The sequence below is a fragment of the Mytilus californianus genome, unplaced genomic scaffold (assembly GCF_021869535.1).
Source record: "Mytilus californianus isolate M0D057914Y unplaced genomic scaffold, xbMytCali1.0.p SCAF_7, whole genome shotgun sequence".
In the NCBI taxonomy this organism is placed as follows: Eukaryota; Metazoa; Mollusca; class Bivalvia; order Mytilida; family Mytilidae; genus Mytilus; species Mytilus californianus.
The window spans coordinates 53311578-53332245 of NW_026262723.1; the positions used below are offsets into that span (position 1 = coordinate 53311578).

A 20668-nucleotide genomic window follows, 5' to 3' on the forward strand; every position below is an offset into this window, starting at 1 on the left:
TAGTGACGATATGATTGGTTAAACGCCGTTACGAGGTGACCCCCTATGGATCCGCAGTGGGTCAGTAGATTTCATAGTGGTATCATGACGTCACGTCTACTATTATTGTTATTATATTTCATTGTTAAGTTTATACAAAACTTGGCAGGAAAAGCCCCGTGTGCGATAGATTCGTTATATGGTTAGCTACTGACCCCTTACGGATCCATAGAGGGTTAGTAAAATTCATGGGGGAATCAGCTGTCAGCTTCACTCCTTTGGATTTTACTAACTTTCTATCAATCCGTAAGGCGTCAGAAGCAATCCATATTACTTATAATGATTGTCAACATTTAAATATTTTTGTTTAATGTCCATGTGCTCAATATTTCCCATAATCAAAGGTGTGTCAAAATTCACAAATTCTATCATTTGTTGCAGAAAAATTGGTTTTGCTTCCTTCTCGGCTGTAAAATTGTCGTAAATACGCATAATGATTTAAAGATCTGAGTTTATACTTTATAAATAAAAAGATGTGGTATGAGTGCCAATGGGACAACTCTGCATCCAAGTCATATTGTATAAAAAGTTAACAATTATAGGTCAAAGAACGGCCTTCAACACTGAGCCTTGGCTCACACCGAACATCAAGCTATAAAGGGCCCCAAAATTACTAGTGTAAATCAATTCAAACAGGAAAACCAACGGTCTAATCTATATAAAAAAACGAGAAACGAGAAACACCTATGAACCACGCCAACAAACGACAACCACTGAACAACAGGCTCCTGACTTAGGACAGGTGCATAAAAATGCAGCGGGTTTAAACGATTTAACAGGTTTCAGGTTTTAACCTAACCTGAGACAGTAGTGTAACATTACAACATAAAAAGACACACTATACAATATCAATTGAAATGGCTTAACTCGATCAAAAAGACATTTAAACAAAAAAAAAAGTAAACATACACTGAACGAATAAGTTTGATCTATATTTGCATGAATTTAACAATCATTTTGAAAACAAAATCACCTCATTTTGTAATATTCCTACTTTTTAGACAGAAAAAAGCCATTTGACCCTGCAAGCCAGACAAGTAGTCCTGTAGCTCATCTGAAACAATTTGTTGCTTAAGTGTTCTATTTATGTTTTGTTTTGTTTTTAATCTGCCCTACCTGAACTATTACCTTCTCTTGAAGTGATAACTGAAGAAACTGTAGTTACTGTAGTATCATCGGCTGAAAAAATATAACATATGTTTAGCAGTTCATTTGAGATGTCGCTACATAGTTACAAAAACAATGCATTTTTAACCAAACGTAAAGAAATGGTTATACTCATTTTTGTCCAAACTGAAGTATTTTACAAGTAATATTTAGAATGTAACGGGTCCTCGACATTTTGATTATTTCTCCAAGGCTCTTTTGGTAAAGTATGTACATGGTGTAATAGTAATTTTTTCGATAGCATTGGTGCAAGATGTCTAAAACAGACATATTAATGTTAGAACGAACGCGTCACTACATGTATGTATATGTATGTATATGATATCGACAATTATCTGTCACTATCTCTCCTAATGGAGGATACATACATACATACATACATACTAGTGTATAACTGTTTAAACAGTCATTGTATGATATTTCAATATGGTTGACATTTCCTTATCATGCTTATCTGATCAGATGTATATGAAATGATCTTTTGGAAAGTCGACTCTGCAGTTCAAGTTATATATGTTTGTTTTAAAAGAAAAAGAAAATATGATGAAAATAAAATCAACATTTTGCTGTCAAACTTTTCTTCTTATCAGCATCCAAAGTCAAACACTGTCAATTTTTAGCACCCAAGATATCCTCTTGTTTTACAAAAATTAATGTTTATTAAATTTGTCATTTTTCCTCCGCCTTTTTATTTTATGTATGCGCATTCAGTAATAAAATGGTCCATTACGTGTACTATCGTGGCCATAAATTATAGTATATGTTATAATATTTTGGTTTGTGAGAAAAATAAGGTCAGTGCAATACTCTTTTAAAGTTGTATACTTTAGAAATCTGTACTAGATGACCTTAACATTTAAAAAGTCATTGCAAGAATTCAAAATAATAGGAGCGAACAGATATGGTTTACAGAATGTATCAAAATTTTAAATTGACAAGTCGTATTTCTTAACTTATTTTAATATTATAAAACTGTGAATATTATATAAAAACACGAATTGTATTCTGAGATTGTGACTATCTTTGTTGTGTTTTTATGCTTTTGATGAAAACCACCGATTTTATCAATGATAATGTGTTCAACTTAGAGCAAATTGTTGATGCCTTCTTCATTCAAAAGAAAGTTGGAATTTTAGGTCCTCAATGCTCTTCGTTGTGTTTCGTTATGTTGCTACAATACCTTTACTACATAATCGTAAAAAAGAGTTATGGTACAATTTGATATCAACTCTATTTAGTCAGACGAAATACTTGGAGCAAAAGCTCAGATTCTTGTGGTTTGTCAAGACTCAAATCATTTTAGTGATCATGGTGTACCTCAAATACTATGAGCCTTTTAATGAAAGGATGATCATTTTAAGACTTACCCGCACTTGAACCGTTACTTGAGGTAGTTTCTGATGAAACTGTAGTAGTTTCCGAAGCTGAAAACCAATACTTGATGAATATCTCATTAATTGTATCGCTACATTAGTATGTATTATAGATACAATGAATAAGCGTTGATTCTTGAAAAAGAAACCATGAGCCCGGAGGGTGAACGGTTTGTTTTTCATGAATCAACGCTTATCCATTGAATCTCTAACTTAAACTATTGTGTTGATGTCGTTTTTTTTTCAAAATTAAAGTCTTTTCTTAATTAGAAGGTATTGTATGTTAGTTTAAATAACCCTGTTATCATGTTCAACGATGCATTAATAAATCTAAGTTCACAATTAACTGGTTAGAGAAATACAAATATAACCTAACACGTCTTTCTTGAAATTATCAGGCATCTGAATATCATTCGTAATTTACAAAATAAGACATATTCGAACTTATTTCTAAGTATATATCATAAGTATGCTACCGAAAATTCTATCAAGAAGCTTAATTCTAGGCACATCACGATTTACTTGCATAGAGATTCGGAAAGATATTTTGTAAAACAGAAGAAAGCATACTATATTTATAAAACAAAAATGGACAAATTGAATGTTAGCATTTTCTTTTCAAATATGTAAAATAGCCAATAAAAATCGAAAATATACGAGAAAACCCGCTATTATAACAAAAATATCCACAGTAACATACAAAATGAGAAAAACGGAAAAACTAAAAAAATAGGGACAACAAAGAGAATACAGGGATTTGAATCTAAACCGACAGGTCTCTAACTTTAATTTGACAATGAAAATCATTGATACTAACCGTATTAACCTCGCGGCTACCAACTTATACTATACGATTGTCTATTATGTATACATAAAGGTACAAGCTCTGTGTATCATATTTTCATCTATGAATATAAAATAGACATTCAAATTGCAACTCTTTGGTAGCCGAGAGGTTTCGTCGATGTGTTGATGTCAGTCACACATAACAAATTTCAAGGAGGGGTTCGATTCCCAGTGAAGGCATATAACAATTACAAAAACTAAAGGTAAGTTTTTAAATTATTTCCATCAGTGAACAGAAATCAGTAAATTAGCCAATTCAAACTTAATGAAATTAGGCATACAAAGGAAACAATTGATTATAATTTGGTGAGTCTATAAGAGCGACAGATTTCGGAAGCGTTGCTTCTAGAAAAAAAATCCACGGTAAATGAATAGGCTGATGTCACGACAACAATGGTTTATTATGATAAATAGAAAAGAATGTTAAAACTATATTTTCATTATGCTTTAAGTTCAAATTGAAATAGTTTCACATTGAGATGTGAATTCTTCCCTGGTTTGGTTTGTTTGTTGGGTGTAAAACAACGCAAACTGCAAATGGAACTATTTGAATTTTTATAATAACATAAACGGTACCAATTTTGCTGCACCAGATGCGCATTTCGACAATCAATGTCTCTTCAGTGATACTCGAGGCCAAAATGTTTCAAAATCCAAAGCTTATTAAAAAGATGAAGAGCTATAAACAAAAAGAACAAACAAGTATAGCCATTTGTCGGACAAGAAATCAGAGATTTGCATGAGGGAGATATATCCTTAATTTAAAATAATTTCCAAAATTTTGTAACAGGAAATTTTAATAACACAAAATCCGTAATTTCATGCCAGTACCGAAGTACTGGCTACCAGGCATGGGTTAATGCAAATTTGTAATTGTAATGCATGGTAATGCATTACATTTTTCCAAGTAATTGCATGTAATGTGTAATGCATCAATTTTTGCATTACATGTAATTGTAATTTAATGCATTACTTTAGCAAAAAGTTGTGTAATTTCATGCATTACATTGCATTACATGGCATTACCTTTTTCACGCACTATATATCTTTAACATACTGTGGGAGATTTAACTAAGGCAGAATTTAAGATTTCTTGATTAACTAAGAACATAATCATTTGAATATTGATTTTCTATTTTCTATTTATTTTTCATCCTTTTCATAAATTGATTTTCTATTTTCTATTCATTTTTCATCCTAGATTCATAAATCACTAGAGGTTATTTGGAGATTATGCCTTGCCCCATGTAGAACTTGAAAAAAAATTGGCATAAATACTGGAATGACCAAATTACAACTCTAAATAAATAATACAACACTGTATATCAGATTGAGTTCTTTTTTTTTCTTTTTTCATTTTATTTCATACATTTTCCTGCATAAAAAGATTGATATTTGAAAAGCATTACTGTATTCCATTGTTGTCAAAAGATCAAAGAATACTTTGTCATGATTAAATAAAAGATAATTGAACATTGTTATAAAACACTTATTAGTTTGTTTTACAATCAATATTTTCACCATTTTGACACTTGGTCATTAATTAAGCTCTATCTTTATTATATAATTGAGAAAGAAATTCTCAGTAAATATTTTGATTGAAATTAAAAAAAAACCAAAAAGTATATCTATAAAAGTAAAGTTAACATTAAGTTAAGATAAGTATTAAACTTCATCTCTGTAACTTCTTTTTAGAGAAAACACAGAGATGTATACCTTGAACAATAGAATGCGCATGAAGAATAAAACCTTCGAAACCTTTATTATGTTAAAATGTAATAGTCGTATTGAATAGACATTTTACCCGTATACTTTAATTCACTACATGGAACAGTTACTGCATATGCTAGAATCTTTTGTGACTTCATGTTGTTTTTCAAAATATTTGATTTTTCTATTCACTTGATGATAAAATTTACAAATGTAATGTGTTATTCAATGCATTACTTTGCAAAAGTAATTGTAATTTAATGCATTACTTTGATAAATGCATGTACATTGTGTCATAGGTCAAATTTATTTGTTCAGTGTATGTTCAATGGTGTTAATATGTCCTTTGATTGAGTTAAGCTATTTCAGTTGATATTTTATAGTGTGTCTTTCTTATTCTTTCAATTCTTACATAACTTTTGATTTTTTAACCCTGTATACCAACATTCCCCATGTGAAATTATAAAATTGTTTTGAATAAACATTGAATGACAAGCTTTTTTCTTATGTGACGTTTACATTTTCTGACGTCAGACACGCAAAGCAATGAATGTGGTTTTTAATTTGATAGATGCTTTTGTGCTTTTTTGTAAATAATTGTTTGTTTTGATATTGTAACACAGTGATGACTGCTGTACCCATATTTTGACTATTTTATTTATAATGTCTGTTTTGTTCACGCATCGTTGTAAATATAACGGCATTTGATAAGACTGTCGTACAAGTGAGAGGTTTAGCGCTATAAAACCAGGTTCAATCCACCATTTTCTACATTTGAAAATGCCTGTACCAAGTCAGGAATATGACAGTTGTTGTCCATTCGTTTGATGTGTTTTGTCATTTGATTTTGCCATGTGATTAGGGACTTTCCGATTGAATTTTCCTCGGAGTTCAGTATTTTTGTGATTTTACTTTTTTCTATGTTGTGATGTTACACTATTGTTTCAGAAAAAGGGTGAAGGTTTGGTACCATTAAAACGTTTAAACCCGCTGCATTTGTTTGTCCTAAGTCAGGAATCTGATGTTCAGTAGTTGTCGTTTGTTGATGTGGTTCATAAGTGTTTCTCGTTTCTCGTTTTTTATATAGATTAGACCGTTGGTTTTCCCGTTTGAATGGTTTTACACTAGTAATTTTTTGGGGCCCTTTATAGCTTACTGGTTGGTGTGAGCCAAGGCTCCGTGTTGAAGACCGTACTGTGACCTATAATGGTTTACTTTTATAAATTTTGACTTGGATGGAGAGTTGTCTCATTGGCACTCATACCACATCTTCTTATATCTATGTAATTGTAATTGTAATTTAATGCAAGGTTTTGTCAAAGTAATTGTAATATAATGCATTACATTGCAATGTAATTCGCCCCATGCCTGCTGGCTACTGGGCTGGTGATACCCTCGGGGACTATCAGTCCACCAGCATAGACATCGATACAGAGGTAGTAGTAACATAAACGGTACCAATGTTGCTGCACCAGATGTGCATTTCGACAATCAATGTTTCTTCATGATAATCGTTGCTATTGATGGATACTAATCATATGTAAAATATGGTTAAAATCACATATACAATAATTTTCGAGTCTCATTATGTTATTCTTTCTTTCGAAGACTGAACATAACAATTGTGGTAGTACATGCAATATAGGTGGAGATGAAAGGAATGAATAACATTTTACATTTACTGTTTGTCCTAGACATATCATCGGTACGTTTATTATCAGCCTAATAGTCAGCATTTCTGTGGTGACATGCATTATCTTTGATAATGGTCATAATTATAATTCAACTGTTTACAAAATGAGTTTTTAAAAAGACTAAGGATTTTCTACCCCAGGAAAAAATCACCTTAACTTTTTTTGGAAAAACCTTTTGGAATTTTGGGTCCTCAATGCTCTTTAACTACGTAATATTTTTTGCCTTTTTACATTTTTTGATTCGAACGTCACTGATGAGTCTTTTGTAGACGACACGCCGTCTGGTGTACAACATTTTAATTTTTATAATAGATACTATAATGCTATCATTAGAGTATTTCCTATAAGCAGAAATTTGAAAGTGTGAGTTCTTTCGAATTTATATCTCACTTGGTAAGGGTTCATTTGAAAAAAAAAATAATGTGAACATTTTGATGAGTTGAAAAAAAACAACTACCAAGGGTACAATAAAAAATCATCATCATGTATTCCTTCCAATCATTCCATAACCTAAATGTAGGTTACTAATTACAATGAGTATCTGAGAAACGGGCATAATCAGGAAACAGAAAGCTGATCACTGATACATTAAACATGTTAAAAGAGATCAAGATGAACACAGTTGGCCGGACGTAATAGTATACGAGAAATATGTCAAATGTCTCCTTGGTATCACTCGCCTCTCTTTTATTGACGGTAGAACGGACAATGTCACAAAACTCTGACATTGATTAATAAACAATGCAAATGAGTAGCAGGTCAAATATATAGTTAGCCTATTGCTACTAATTTCTGTGAAACACACTAAATCCCAAAAAACTTGATGTTGACCAATGAACGACGAAAAAAAGGTCAATGTCGGATGACATTACGCTTACATCTTACCCTTAAAACGTATTGTTTTGTTTTGAAATTGATTTATTTATGAAATATTTGCTCTGTGTTAATTACTCTATTATAGTCTTAAATTACGCTAGTTTCAAGTTTAGATTTATAATTAGTCCGTTTGTGAGGCATTTCCGTAAGCTAACAGCTATGACCTTTCTCGAATTGTCCATTTATAAATTTAGAAATTGAAAAGAAACTAGGATTTCTATTCCCTAAAGAACAGTTGACCCTAAATGGATTGTTTTTAGATATGTTTTGTCATATAGCATGTATAGCTCTTCGACAATTTCTTTGAGTTTCCAACATTCCTGATGACGGCAAATCCAGAAAAAGTCCTTCGGACGTATGAAATTTATAACAAGTTTTCATTTATTTCTATAATGTAGTGTACAACGAGATATACTATACTTCTTTACCCTCGATTTTATTCTCCTCATGCATATCAAAATTATTATAATGTTATTGTCTCTGCAAATTACCTTCACATATGTACTTGACCGAAAGCCAGTTTGATTGAAAACATCTTTGGTCTTCCATCATTAATTCCGGAAGATAGAAGGTGCAAATGTCTGAATTCTTCATATCGTTACATACAGTTTTAATAGATGTTTGGACATCTTGGTACACGGTTGAACAGTTTTCAAATTCTCGACCAAATACCAAAGGTGTGTCATTAAGTTGTAGATAATATTTTGAACATTCACGAAGCGATATAGATTCATCAATTTTATGACATTTCTGTGAAGTTTTGATCAAACCTACAAATACCAAACCTTCAAATTAAATAGTTAAACTTCTATACAATGCAATATAATAATAATAATAATAATAATAATAATAATAATAATAATAATACAAAACCAAATCTGTCAGAGAATAATTGAAGATCTTTTCACCGCAAATTCACAATAGTTTGCTTTAAATATTAACAGACGGTATAAAATGTCTTTTTCGGCGTCAGAATGTTGCTTATTTTTCACTGATTCGTAAGATATATAGTTTATGGTACCATTTTGATGAAATAAAGGATTTTATCAGCTACTTAAAGTATACTCAGAGTCACTTACGATGTAAAATATAGCTTTCTTCCTACTGATTCCAAATATATCTGGTTTCTATATACTTCTGCTTGAAATGAGGCGTAGACGTTGATTTACACAATTTCACTTCAGGATTCAAACGATACGTTACTTCACTCTAATTCCCTACACGAATATTTCAGTCGTTACATTTCGCTGCTCTACTATTGCTACATTTGTAGATTAACGCCTGAATGTAAAAATCGTGAATCAATCATTCGGAGTTAGCTCGGGATTTACCTATCTCGATAGAAAAGAGATGATTGCTGATTGGTTACCTCTCCCACAGGGCAGCAATTAAAATTTAGGATTTGTGAAGAGTGTTTAGTTTGTGAGTACTCCAGGCCCTCTCAAGTAGTGGAGATCATTACGGGGACAGACTGAATCATTAGGGTTATCGAATTTGCGCACACCGTATCAACCTGTAACCAATATGATCCCTCGAGCAGAGGTCTTGGAATTATATTGGTTTCTGGAGTTGATAATGGTGAAAAAGCCATATGATATTTTCTATTTATTGCTCGAATTCTAATAAAATTGCTCCACTTTAATATTTTGACTCTGTCGAATAACAAATATAGTGAAAATTGGTCCTACCCCTTTTGGTATGAAGAATGATTTGAGAAATTTTATCAACATCTATACAGTAAAAGATGCTCGCCATTGACGTTGATCCTAGGGAGAATAATTTGATGTGAATGCATATCATTTATAGATTGAAAACTTTCGCAAAACCAGGCTTTTTAAGGATAAGATCGTTACAGTATTCAAAGGTATTACTTGAAATATTAACCAGGACGTGTTTCGTTGGATCCATATCAATTTACGTCCGAACTATTATTTCTTAACAGTAAATTAGAGTAAACGATACAGTCTATCGGCAGTCTTCATTGAAATGATAATCATTTGACTCGAAAATTTTATCGCGAAACCAGAATATGTATTACCAACCAACAAAATACATGAAAATTCGTATTAAGTTAATGTTAATGTTAACCCATACCAGTTCCAATGGTGTGATCATATTCCGGACTGATGTCCTCTTTTGCGGTTGATGTCCAAATGTATTTCGTTTCAGAACCTGCCAACCAATTACATTTTTCTGCTTCAAAGTTACAGTCCGAGAAGAAAGCTAAAATACAATTGTGAAATTTGTTCGATAGTATAATAGAGCATTCATGGTAAAGGGACGATTTCGGCTCTGAAAAACCTTCAGCAACATGACAGCGTAAAATCTAAATGTTCAGTTCGTATTTTGAGGGATTTTTTTGTAAAACATCACAAGGGAGCATACGATTGTTCTCAAATGTATTTCATTGTACAAAACAAAAGCAACCAATTTCCCTAAAATATGTATATGTTTGAAGACCAAAAAATAATGATGACAAGTACAAAATGCATGTTATTGTTAAATACAAAATTAGGAGCTCATCAGATAGCACCAATCCCACACAAACATAAAAAATATATAATTTCACTCTTTAAGGAACACATTTTTGAAAATTAAACAAATACAACATGTATAGGGTAATAAGTTCTATCGAATTATATTTCATGTTATTGCAGAATTATTAACAAATTAACAGCTCGAAGCACTGGATCATAATCATCCAGCTTTCGCATCCGTCAAGTGCTTTGCATTGTCTAAGATGAGTCTTCCATCACAAAAAAAACCCCTGCGTTTTCTGATGGAAGGTGACTCTAAAGTTATAAATCAATGTATTCAATGAATGAAATAAAAGCAATAAAAATCCAAGCTTTATAAACGAGTTATAAAGTTTGCTTTTATTTAAACGATTGTTTTAGCAGCAGTTTGGAAAAAAAGATACTGAAATAATATATCTTTGGCTATGGAAAACTCTACACATTTTTAAATCCGAATATTGATATACAATGTATGAGCTGAACAATTTTTTAGTGGTAGTAGAGAAATGCATTTAAAGAAATGGGATTCCTCTACTATTCCACTTTCTGCTTTTAAACCTCTAGAAACTGATTGTATAATGTAATGTGTGCAAGTTTATTTGATCTCTGTCTAATGATGAGCAGTTGAAACAACATTGACGTTGTACATCATCTTCATTGATATGTCTAGATTAGTAATCAGTTAATATGCATTATTGTATCAAATAATTAAAGGCAAATGATACAAAATTACAAAATACAAATCTTTGAGGTAATCCAGTTACAATTGGAACTTATGGGCGACACTTGTTGACGGGTGCCACTAGTAGAGCTGCTTCTGTTAACCCTTCCGAATCACCTACGACCACCTCTAGCTCTTGGTGGTATTCGTGTTGCTAAATAGTTAGTTTTCTATGTAGTGTATTGTGAACTTGTTAAACCTTTCGTCGTAAATCATTTTTTGCTATCGCGTTATCTGTATGTTTCGACTAATCAGTTTTGAATGTCCACATCTTTTCTTTCGCCTCTTCTTTACATAACATTGTACATATGCAACATGACTTGTATACGATTCAATATGACTTTTTCATAACTAAGTACGATTGGCCGCTCAAGCACTCGGAGAATGGACATTATCTCGTTTTAAATGATGCAGATAACTCATAAATTGAAAAAAAAACTTTATGAAAAGTTTGAGAGTTTATATTTATATTACTGTATTTCTAAAATTGAAAAAATGAATATGATGTAAAAACACTTCAAAAGTCTGCTTGTGATTTTCAAAGTAGCAATTTTCATAATAAATAATAGATATTTGTAGAAGTGTTTTTCAGCGAAATAATGATGTATTTCGGTATGCCTTTTTCAAATATAAAGATTTGAAAATACGGCAGGAAAGAAGAGACCCTTTGGTTTATCATAAATATTGTATAGCATAAAAATGGTTAAGACAAGAACAATGAAAATATCTATATACTATACAAATTATATGTCAAACCAAGAGATAAAGTAAAATCACAAAAATACTGAACTCCGAGAACTTTTCTTTCCCTCCACATTTTCAAATTTTTAAATTTAAATCTATAAACCGTTGAAAATATATACACTAACTATTCTAAAGCGTTTTGAAGTCATTTGTATTTTTTGATTTTTCAATTTTGGAAATGCAGTTATATAAATAAGAGTAAATAAGCGGTAACGAGTAACGACAAAAGGTACAAAACGTTTAAATGTCAACATATAGACATCAAGTGAAGATATCTTCTTTTTTGATATTTTATTTTCTTGAGATTTGTTTGAAAACATGATTGCCGACATTATATGAAAACGTAGAAATTAACAATTATACTCTGAACTAATACGGTACATGTAGTCACCAATGTTTTCCGAGTGACAATAAATTGCAAAGCAATGAAATGTTTCTATTTATTACTGCATGTGAAATTGTGAAAATTAAACTTATTGCAAAGGAAATAAAACCTTTAACCAGAATCAGTACCTGTTTACTCATTTAAATTCTTGCAACATGAACCCTCCCATTGAATAAATACCATAGCTATTTTTCTCTGTTGAATTCATTCAATGGGAACTTTAAATTTCTCTTTGAATAACCAATCAATTATTGATTATGTTGGCTGTAAAAAAACAAACTCCTAGTGATGAACATACATGTTCCAATACTGAATAATGACACACAAAACTGCATGTGATGTTGTGATTATTCATTCAACAAATTATTTCCCGCTTTAGTTTTTGGTTACTACATTGAACGAGGGAAGTGTTGTCGGTATTACTATGTCAGCCTTAAGTTTTATCACTATAACATCAAAGTTTATGATATAATTTATTTGCAATCTATTTAGACCAAGATCATCTTAATATTTATATTATATTTCTTTTAAAAACATTTATTCTTCTGTACTGACCAAATGAAGTTTAAATTTGTTCTTTAGTATTTGTTTTATGGAAATAAGTTATAATTATTATCACTTGCTCTCACAATTTCTGTCATTTTAAGTTTGATACATGCAGTTTCATCACTAGGAGTTTATTATTTTTGTACAGGCAAATTAATCAATGAATAAATGGGTTTTCAAGGAAAAATTAAATTTCCTATTGAATGAACTCCACAGAGAACACTAGCTATTGTATCTATTTAAAGGTTCAGGTTGCAAAAAATTAAATACCCGAAATTAACAGGTACTGATTCTATTTCGCCTTCATATCAAAACTGTGAGAGTCGTCTTTGACCATAGGAATTGTTGCTCATTTGACAAAGTGAAAAAAGGTACTTCACCGACCACAAAATACAATTGTATGTACTGGTATTTCTTCATCAGTTTGTAATCAATCTTAAGGTCATTTTTTCTACTTTTTTGCGGCCACGATAACAGCCTCTTTCGATAACAGGAGTATTGATATACAACAGTAAAGGAAGTTACAAAGGGGACATTAACTAATTATTCGAATTAAAACTGACAACGCCATGATACATGGCAAAAACGAAAGACGACAAAAAGACAAAATGTCCACAAAACAATATATAGAAAACAAAAGGTTGACCATCACGAACACCACCAAAAACTGGCGATGATCCATATCTTGATTAGCTAAAGTTGTGTTATTAGAAACAAAAACATACATGTATACTTTATGGTGAGAACGAACGAATATGTCTTTGAAAATTACAAAATGTCTAGATATCTATTAAATGTTAATAAAGTATCTGTGTTAATAATTTTGCCCGTCATTTAATTTGTTTAGCATTTTATAATTAACATATACATTATTATAATTAGTAAAAAGCGTGCATATTATAATTGATAACTCCACCATTGTTCCAAGCTAAGGTTACCGTTTTGATGGTATAGAGATAAAGGGATAAACCTTCTCTATTTCATATTCATTATAACATGTCCCTTTCCATATCGGCCCTGGTATTATCCCGAGACTCCAATATTAGCCCAAGGCGCCAGCCGAGGGCTCAAATTGGTCGCGGGATGATACCAGTGCCAATATGGAAAAGGACATGTTATAATCTATTTATCACATATTATACAAATGCTTAAAAAAGTAGTAGAAATCATTTTATTATTCCTTCCTGAAGGATCATACATTTTTGTCCTTCACTGAAATAACTTCATTATAACAGTTCAAAACTATAGTCCTTGCATATTATAAAGTCCATGTGAGATTTTTCTTTTAGTATAATATTCTTTATTTCTTTAACAAATTACGCTTTTATTTTATTCGACGTACCTAGTCCGTCATTGTTGTTATAAACGCTTATGACGTCATTACAGGACACAATAACCAGTTATTTACCCGGGCAGGAAAATGACTAAGGCAAATATGTGGTTATTGCATATGCAAAACCCAATGTTTTCGTAACAAATATGTGACTAAGATTTATATCTTATGCAATCAGGAATAGGTATTTCGACATAAGCCATAAAACAATTAGGAACTATTTGTTGAACAATATATAATTAATAGATAAAAATGATATACTTGTATTAACAATTGAAACGTTTTTGTCTTCCAAAGGAAACCGATATATTGCTAAAGCTTAAGATGGAAGGAACACTCCAGGAACAACTAATATTCGTTTGAAAAATTTGGTATGGAAAATTCTCTTACCTACCGCAACGATATTACAACAAAATAAATGTTTGGTTACTGTCTCATTAAAATATACATAACGTATCTTCTATCGTATGCGGAATTAGAATTTTACCTAACAGTATAATCAAGAACAAACACACGAAGTCCTCATTTCTAATCTTAAATATATTAACATTTTGTATTTGAAAACAAAACTAAAAGTGGACACAGCTTCAACGCTTATTTATCAAGCTAAGTTAAAAATATATAAAGTCAAAATATTTACCTCTTTTATTACACGACCCGGGCAGCAGTGAAATGTCATCTACTGCTATATCCCCTTTTTTTGTTGAACCTCGAACCCCTTCTAACGTAATTTGGTATGAATCTAACATTGGAATATCAACGAATGCTAACTGCCATAAATCTGGTTTATTTCCTGACCTTGACCATAGTTTTTGTGTCATTGTCTCTGATACAAGGTAAACATTTAACGTTCCCATTCCGTCTCCATACATATGGAACCAGAAAGTAAAACAGGCATCACCTTCCGAAGACACAGTCACACTTGTAAAATTTGATTTCTGCCCTGGCTCTATGTTTGAGGCGTTGAGGTATATGCAATTTCCATCATCTGTTGGATATAACAACTTGATTAAGTAATGTAAAAAACAAAACAAATAAAAAGCTGATATTTATGTTCATTAACAACAGTGGCGTGACAAGGGGATGAGGTAAGGAGGCGTAACCTTGATTTTATCGCTGAGCGGTTTTAACTTAAGGATGTCCACTACACCACATTTGATCCCACAGCTGTACAGTGTATTGTTTCTATACTGACTACAATGGTTTTGGTCTTATTCATTAAACATTTGTTAGTTCTTGAAAGTATGATTTTGATATAATTTCAAATGATTCGTTTACGTTGGGGAAAAGACCATACTTATAAATTGTAGATGTAGTATTCATGATTAGTTGAAAAAGACGTTATTTTGAAATTATATTTTATCCTTTGTATAACTGCACAGAGGATTAATTCTTCTTAATAAGGCACCACGAAAGTCTTATTAGTATTTATTCGCAGGGCAATTATTATAGCAAACGTACCGATGTTCAGGACTAGATAAGGATGAGGACTGATCTCACTGCAAAAGGGTAAGAACTAATACTTGTGAACTTTTTTCAAAGTGTTTCTGATATACACTGATTTAAAAATTATTAGGTGTTTTGTTTTTCTACACTTTACTGCGGTCAAGCTACATTTGAGACACAAAATAAAAGTAGTTAACATACATTTCCTTATTTATTGTTATGCTCTTTGAAAAGAATTGGTAACAAACTCGATGAAGGACACATTTTACAAGCAAGGTAAGACGTTAAGACTTTTTGTAAAAAGAAAACATTTAACACGACCTTCGTTTGATTATGTTATACGAAACTGTTATAAAATTTTATCCTATGAACTTTGAAAGTCACATGAAACAAGTTTCTTTTGATTATAATGTTAAGAAAATTATTGAACATATGCATGCATATATACTAAACTAAGTCCACTTTGCATGACTTTTACATTTATAACAAAACCATCACGTATAATCGACAAAAAAAAGATTGATTTTTTTGTTTCTGGATCAAACGTCATTTACTAATTAACTTTCGGGGTTTAGTACCGACGTTTACCGATCGTGACCTCGATAAATAATCAACACAGCATCACGGAGCATGTGTATTATAGGATAGATGATAGAGAGATGTTTACTTGTTTTTGTGTATTTGCCATGCGATCTGTTAATAAAATTTTAGGATTCCAGTTGTTAAATTATTTGATGTATCAATTGTTTTTTTTAGAATCAGTAGTGCTAGTACGTTTTTTTTTACTTTTTGCATCACTGTTTTTTTCCCTTTCTCTTCACACTTTCGCTGTTCAATTGCCGAATTTCGAATGACAGGGTCGTTGTTAAGGTCACTTCCTACGGAAAAGCTGTCGGCAAATTAAAATATAAGACGACAATAATTCGATAGCAGTACATTTCTGAGGATTCTGATAAAATAAAAGATTTTATTGATAGAAAAAGTATATCTTCAGGTGTTTTATACTGGAACTTAGCTATTCAAGTAATGAAAAACAATTTGATCTATTTTGTTGATTTGAAGTGTCATACACCTTTAACAGTTAAGAGACTTTAATTTTGATTTAAATCAATTCAATATATATTTCATTTCCATTGTTCTATGTGATGTACTTTTAACAGCCGAAAAAATATCGAGAAGACCGCGGTATCGGATGATTCACGAATAACCCTTGTTTCTAAGATTTATGTCATACTTGCAACTTGGCCTTTGCTTTTTAACGTAATAAGAAGGACGTCAAAATGAAGAGTTGTTGTTTCTTAAGACAGAGTCACAAAATTGAAAAATCGTCACATAATTTATCAAAAGTTCAGTGGTCAATCGATTTGATTTATATCATAACTTTCCTTAATTTTAGGTTGATAATTTAGAATTTATAACGAAATGATGATTTCAAATTCCTCATGTCAAATTGACTTCAAAAGAATTTGACTATTAATGTTGGGTCCCTTTGTTGGTTTGAGCGAAAATGAAAAAGTGTAATAAAGAATCGAGAAAGAAATTTCAAACGCACTAAATCTAAATGATTTTTTTCTTTTTCTAACATTTGTTCGATGTTCGCAATAGTCTTCGAGGGTATCATCACCTCTGAAGTCAGCGCAATGGTACTGAAATAATTAACCACGTAATTTTGCTGCTGGAAGACAGTTACAACATTTCAAAGACCAAGGTAATAACTAATAAGTACATTTATCAACAAAAAATACTGAACTCAAAGGTAAATTAAAAAAGGGGAAAGTTCATAAAACCTGACAAAATCAAACGCCAGACTTAATCAACTAACGAATACAAAACTCTTGTCATATTCCTGACTTGGTAGGGGCATTTGTTGAAGAAAATGGTGGGTTTAAATTGGTTTTATAGCTAGCTAAACTTTACACTTGTATGCTAGTTTTTTCTACCTTCGTTATATTAACACAATTGGGTGAGCAACCCAAACAGACACAATTAGTTGACGTGACAATAATTGGGTCCCAGCTGTAAAAACTGCGTAAACATATATCACAGACATACAGCACAACTGACATAAAAAAGTTAAGTTTACTTTAAGTGATTTGCCTTTTCATACATGTCCCTTAAGGTAAAACTGCATGTCGACTATTGAAGAATTTGTTCTAGGCATCTAAGCTTTGGAATTTGAACGTTCCTATTTAGGTTAATATAGAAAGCTCTGAAAGCATACTATTTCTATTTTTATTATTACATAATATAAATAATCAGGATGTAATAAACAACTTACAACATCCGTATGTATGATCAACCACCGGTCCGGTATCATTGGGAGGAGTTCCGCCGGAAATAACAGTCCACATATATTCAGATTCCTGCTCTACATTCCATTTGTAAGTTTCTTCTTCAAAGTTGCAATCAAGGCTGGAAACTGTAAAGAACTATGATCATAGGGTGATTATATCATAAACGATACCAATTTTACTGCCCTAGATGCAAATTTCGACAATTAATGTCTCTTCAGTGATGCTAGAGTTCAAAACCTAAAAGAGCTGGTATCTAAAAAAGCACAAAATGTAAAGCCATTCCCAGAAAATGAATTCAGAGCTATGCATGAGAGATACATTTATTAATCTAAAATGATTTCGAAACCAAATATCTCTTCAGTGATGCTAGAGTTCAACTTAACTTCACAAAACTTCTCAAAGCTCCGTACAAACAACAGTACATTGCCGGGTCATTCGGATGTTATACCAAGGAATTGTCCGTTAGATTAGCCACCATTTTGTCTGCAGAGAAAGAGGGAGTCACAGAAATTCTGTGACACTGTTAATTCGCGTAGTAGCATTAACCATGTGTGAATTTCTAAGAACTCAAAAGAACTTTGGAAAATTTAAAATCTCGTTCATGAAATTAATTCTATCAAAACCTTTGATTTTTTTAACCTTTTACCCCACTCTACCACATGAAAAATTAAAAACCGTCTTCACGATATTGTCCACAATACTTTCCTCCATAAAAATGGTACCATACGCTACAATTTATTGTTTTGAGAAATTGTTTTGCATATTTTGTTTAAAATAAGCTTAAAAAAAATGCTACACCGAAGAACAAAAGATCAGTATGCTGGAGTTTCTTATTGACAACATATTCGCTGAATTTGGAGGTTGAATATTCTAGCAGGTTGTCTGCATTCTTATTGGAACCAACTGTGCCTTTCTCCTGGACGACCTTTTCTTATTTCCATATGAGTCGGAGTTTCTTCAGACACTTGTTAAAAACAAGAAGATAAAAGAAGCTAGATCATTTATTTTGACATACAGGTAAATTGATGATGTTCTTTCCTTTAAAAATCCAGATCTTTTTGATTGGGTCCCATACATATATCCTCCTGAACAAGAGATAAAAAAAAACACTGATAAAGCTTCTTCTGCTGGTTGATAACGTTTAATTTTTTTCAGTTTTTATGGACTTCCCGTTTTTGAATTTACATTCAATTAAACATTTTAAAAACATTAAATATGACATATCGGAAAGAGTTAGTGCGACACTCTCTCCTTGAGCAACAACCTGTAGCAATGCGAAATATTTTTTCCTATAAACTTGCCCTAGTTTTTCCAGTTTTAGTAAAACATGTTGCTCTAATTCACGGTGGACCCCCTGTGTAGAACTTAAATATTGCATTGATCGGTAACTTGTTGTCGTCCTGAATATATATGAAATGTTTGGCACTGGGCGTGTACCAAAAAACAATAAATATATCAGTTAAGTAGAATAGTAATAGAAATTAAGGATATCGACACGAAGGACGGGAAGTTCTAAACTGACATTGCAGTATAATCAAACGTTCCGCTCAACAAAACAGCATATGTTTTACTGCCAGCAAGCAAGTGTTAAGGTTGACCATATTGTTATACCACAGTCAAGCATTTGATTGTCTTTTCATTCGTTTGATGTGTTTCATCTTTTGATTTTGCCATTTGATAAAGGACTACCGTTTTGAATTTTGCTTGGAGTTTGGTATTTTCGTTATTTTACTCTTTTCATACAAGCGAGCGACCAACACTATAATATAGTTGAAAATATCTGAAAACCGTTGTATTTCTTAATTTTTTACCGGAAGGTTTTAGAGCTGTCACAGACTATGTTCCTTGTTATTTCAAACATTATTGAAGAATTAAGTTTATGTGTACTTGAGCTGTTACGAATTTTCGATGGTACACATTTTTTTTATAACTACTTTTTATTATGAATATGTAATGCATTTAGGAATTGAATTGTTGAGAGATGCAACACAATACGCCATGCTCTTTCATTGCATTTGCATTGCAAAACATGTCCCTTTGCATAACAGTCTAAAATTATAAACAAAGATTATAAGAAAAATACGTTTGTATTTAATGAGAAGTACATGTCATACCTTTCTTGCAATCTGTGTTGGTAATGAAGATATCGTCAATAGCGATCTCACTTTTACTTCCTTTACCACGAATAGCTTTAAACTTTATTCGATATGGTCCTATATCATTCAATGACAGCGACTGAAAATACCATTTGTTTCCTTGATTAGCGGATTTATTCCACAGTTCAACAGTCCTTTCACTATTCAGTTGAAATACTTTCAATGTGTTGATTTGTTCCCCATTCATGTGATACCAAAATGTCAAACACTGCTTTGGATTCGGTCCTATCCAACCAGAAAACAGATCACTTTCCTCTTTTGTTTGAGAGCCCCATTCAGACTTCGTGTGAGCATACATGTAGTAACCATCTCCTAAAAAAAAATATTTTGCATAAAAAGATGGGTATGATACCAAAGCGGCATAAATGTAGAATTTAACAAAGTATAAGAAAGTGCGCTCACGATATAATCTTAACATGATATGACAAGTTTATTCCGTATTGTTTGAATATTTCGGATTGAACTGCGTCAACAGACAAAATCGTGTATAGTCTTTTTCGTTATACTTTCCTTTTTTTACATCATGAGTATTGTGTCCGTTATGAAATATTTCTGCTACAGATGTCGCGTAGATGTTCCTGACTAAACAACATACCGTAATTTTTTTCATAGATTATGACCAGATCAGACTCAATACTGAATTGTTATTACCATGAGAAACACGACGGGTGCCACTAGTGGAGCAGGATTTTCTGATCCTTCCACCTGAGATCATCCCTAGTTTTTAGTTGGATTCATGTTGCCAAGCGTCAAAGACTGACTTCATACAGGAGCTTTTTAGAAAGAACTAAAAGAAGTTAGCAATATCCTTAAACTTCACGT

The 20668-nt window shown here is 31.9% G+C and overlaps 1 protein-coding gene across 1 annotated transcript in view; it reads right to left on the reverse strand.

Annotated features, from left to right (window-relative positions):
• LOC127707505 (MAM and LDL-receptor class A domain-containing protein 1-like) overlaps positions 1 to 20145 on the reverse strand; it is a 96921-nt gene extending 76776 nt beyond the window's left edge. The window contains exon 1 of the mRNA XM_052212084.1: positions 19805 to 20145. Coding sequence (XP_052068044.1) covers positions 19805 to 20144 — 340 coding nt within the window. The 5' untranslated portion in view covers position 20145. The remainder of the gene's footprint in view (positions 1 to 19804) is intronic.
• Between the last annotated feature and the right edge of the window lie 523 nt (positions 20146 to 20668).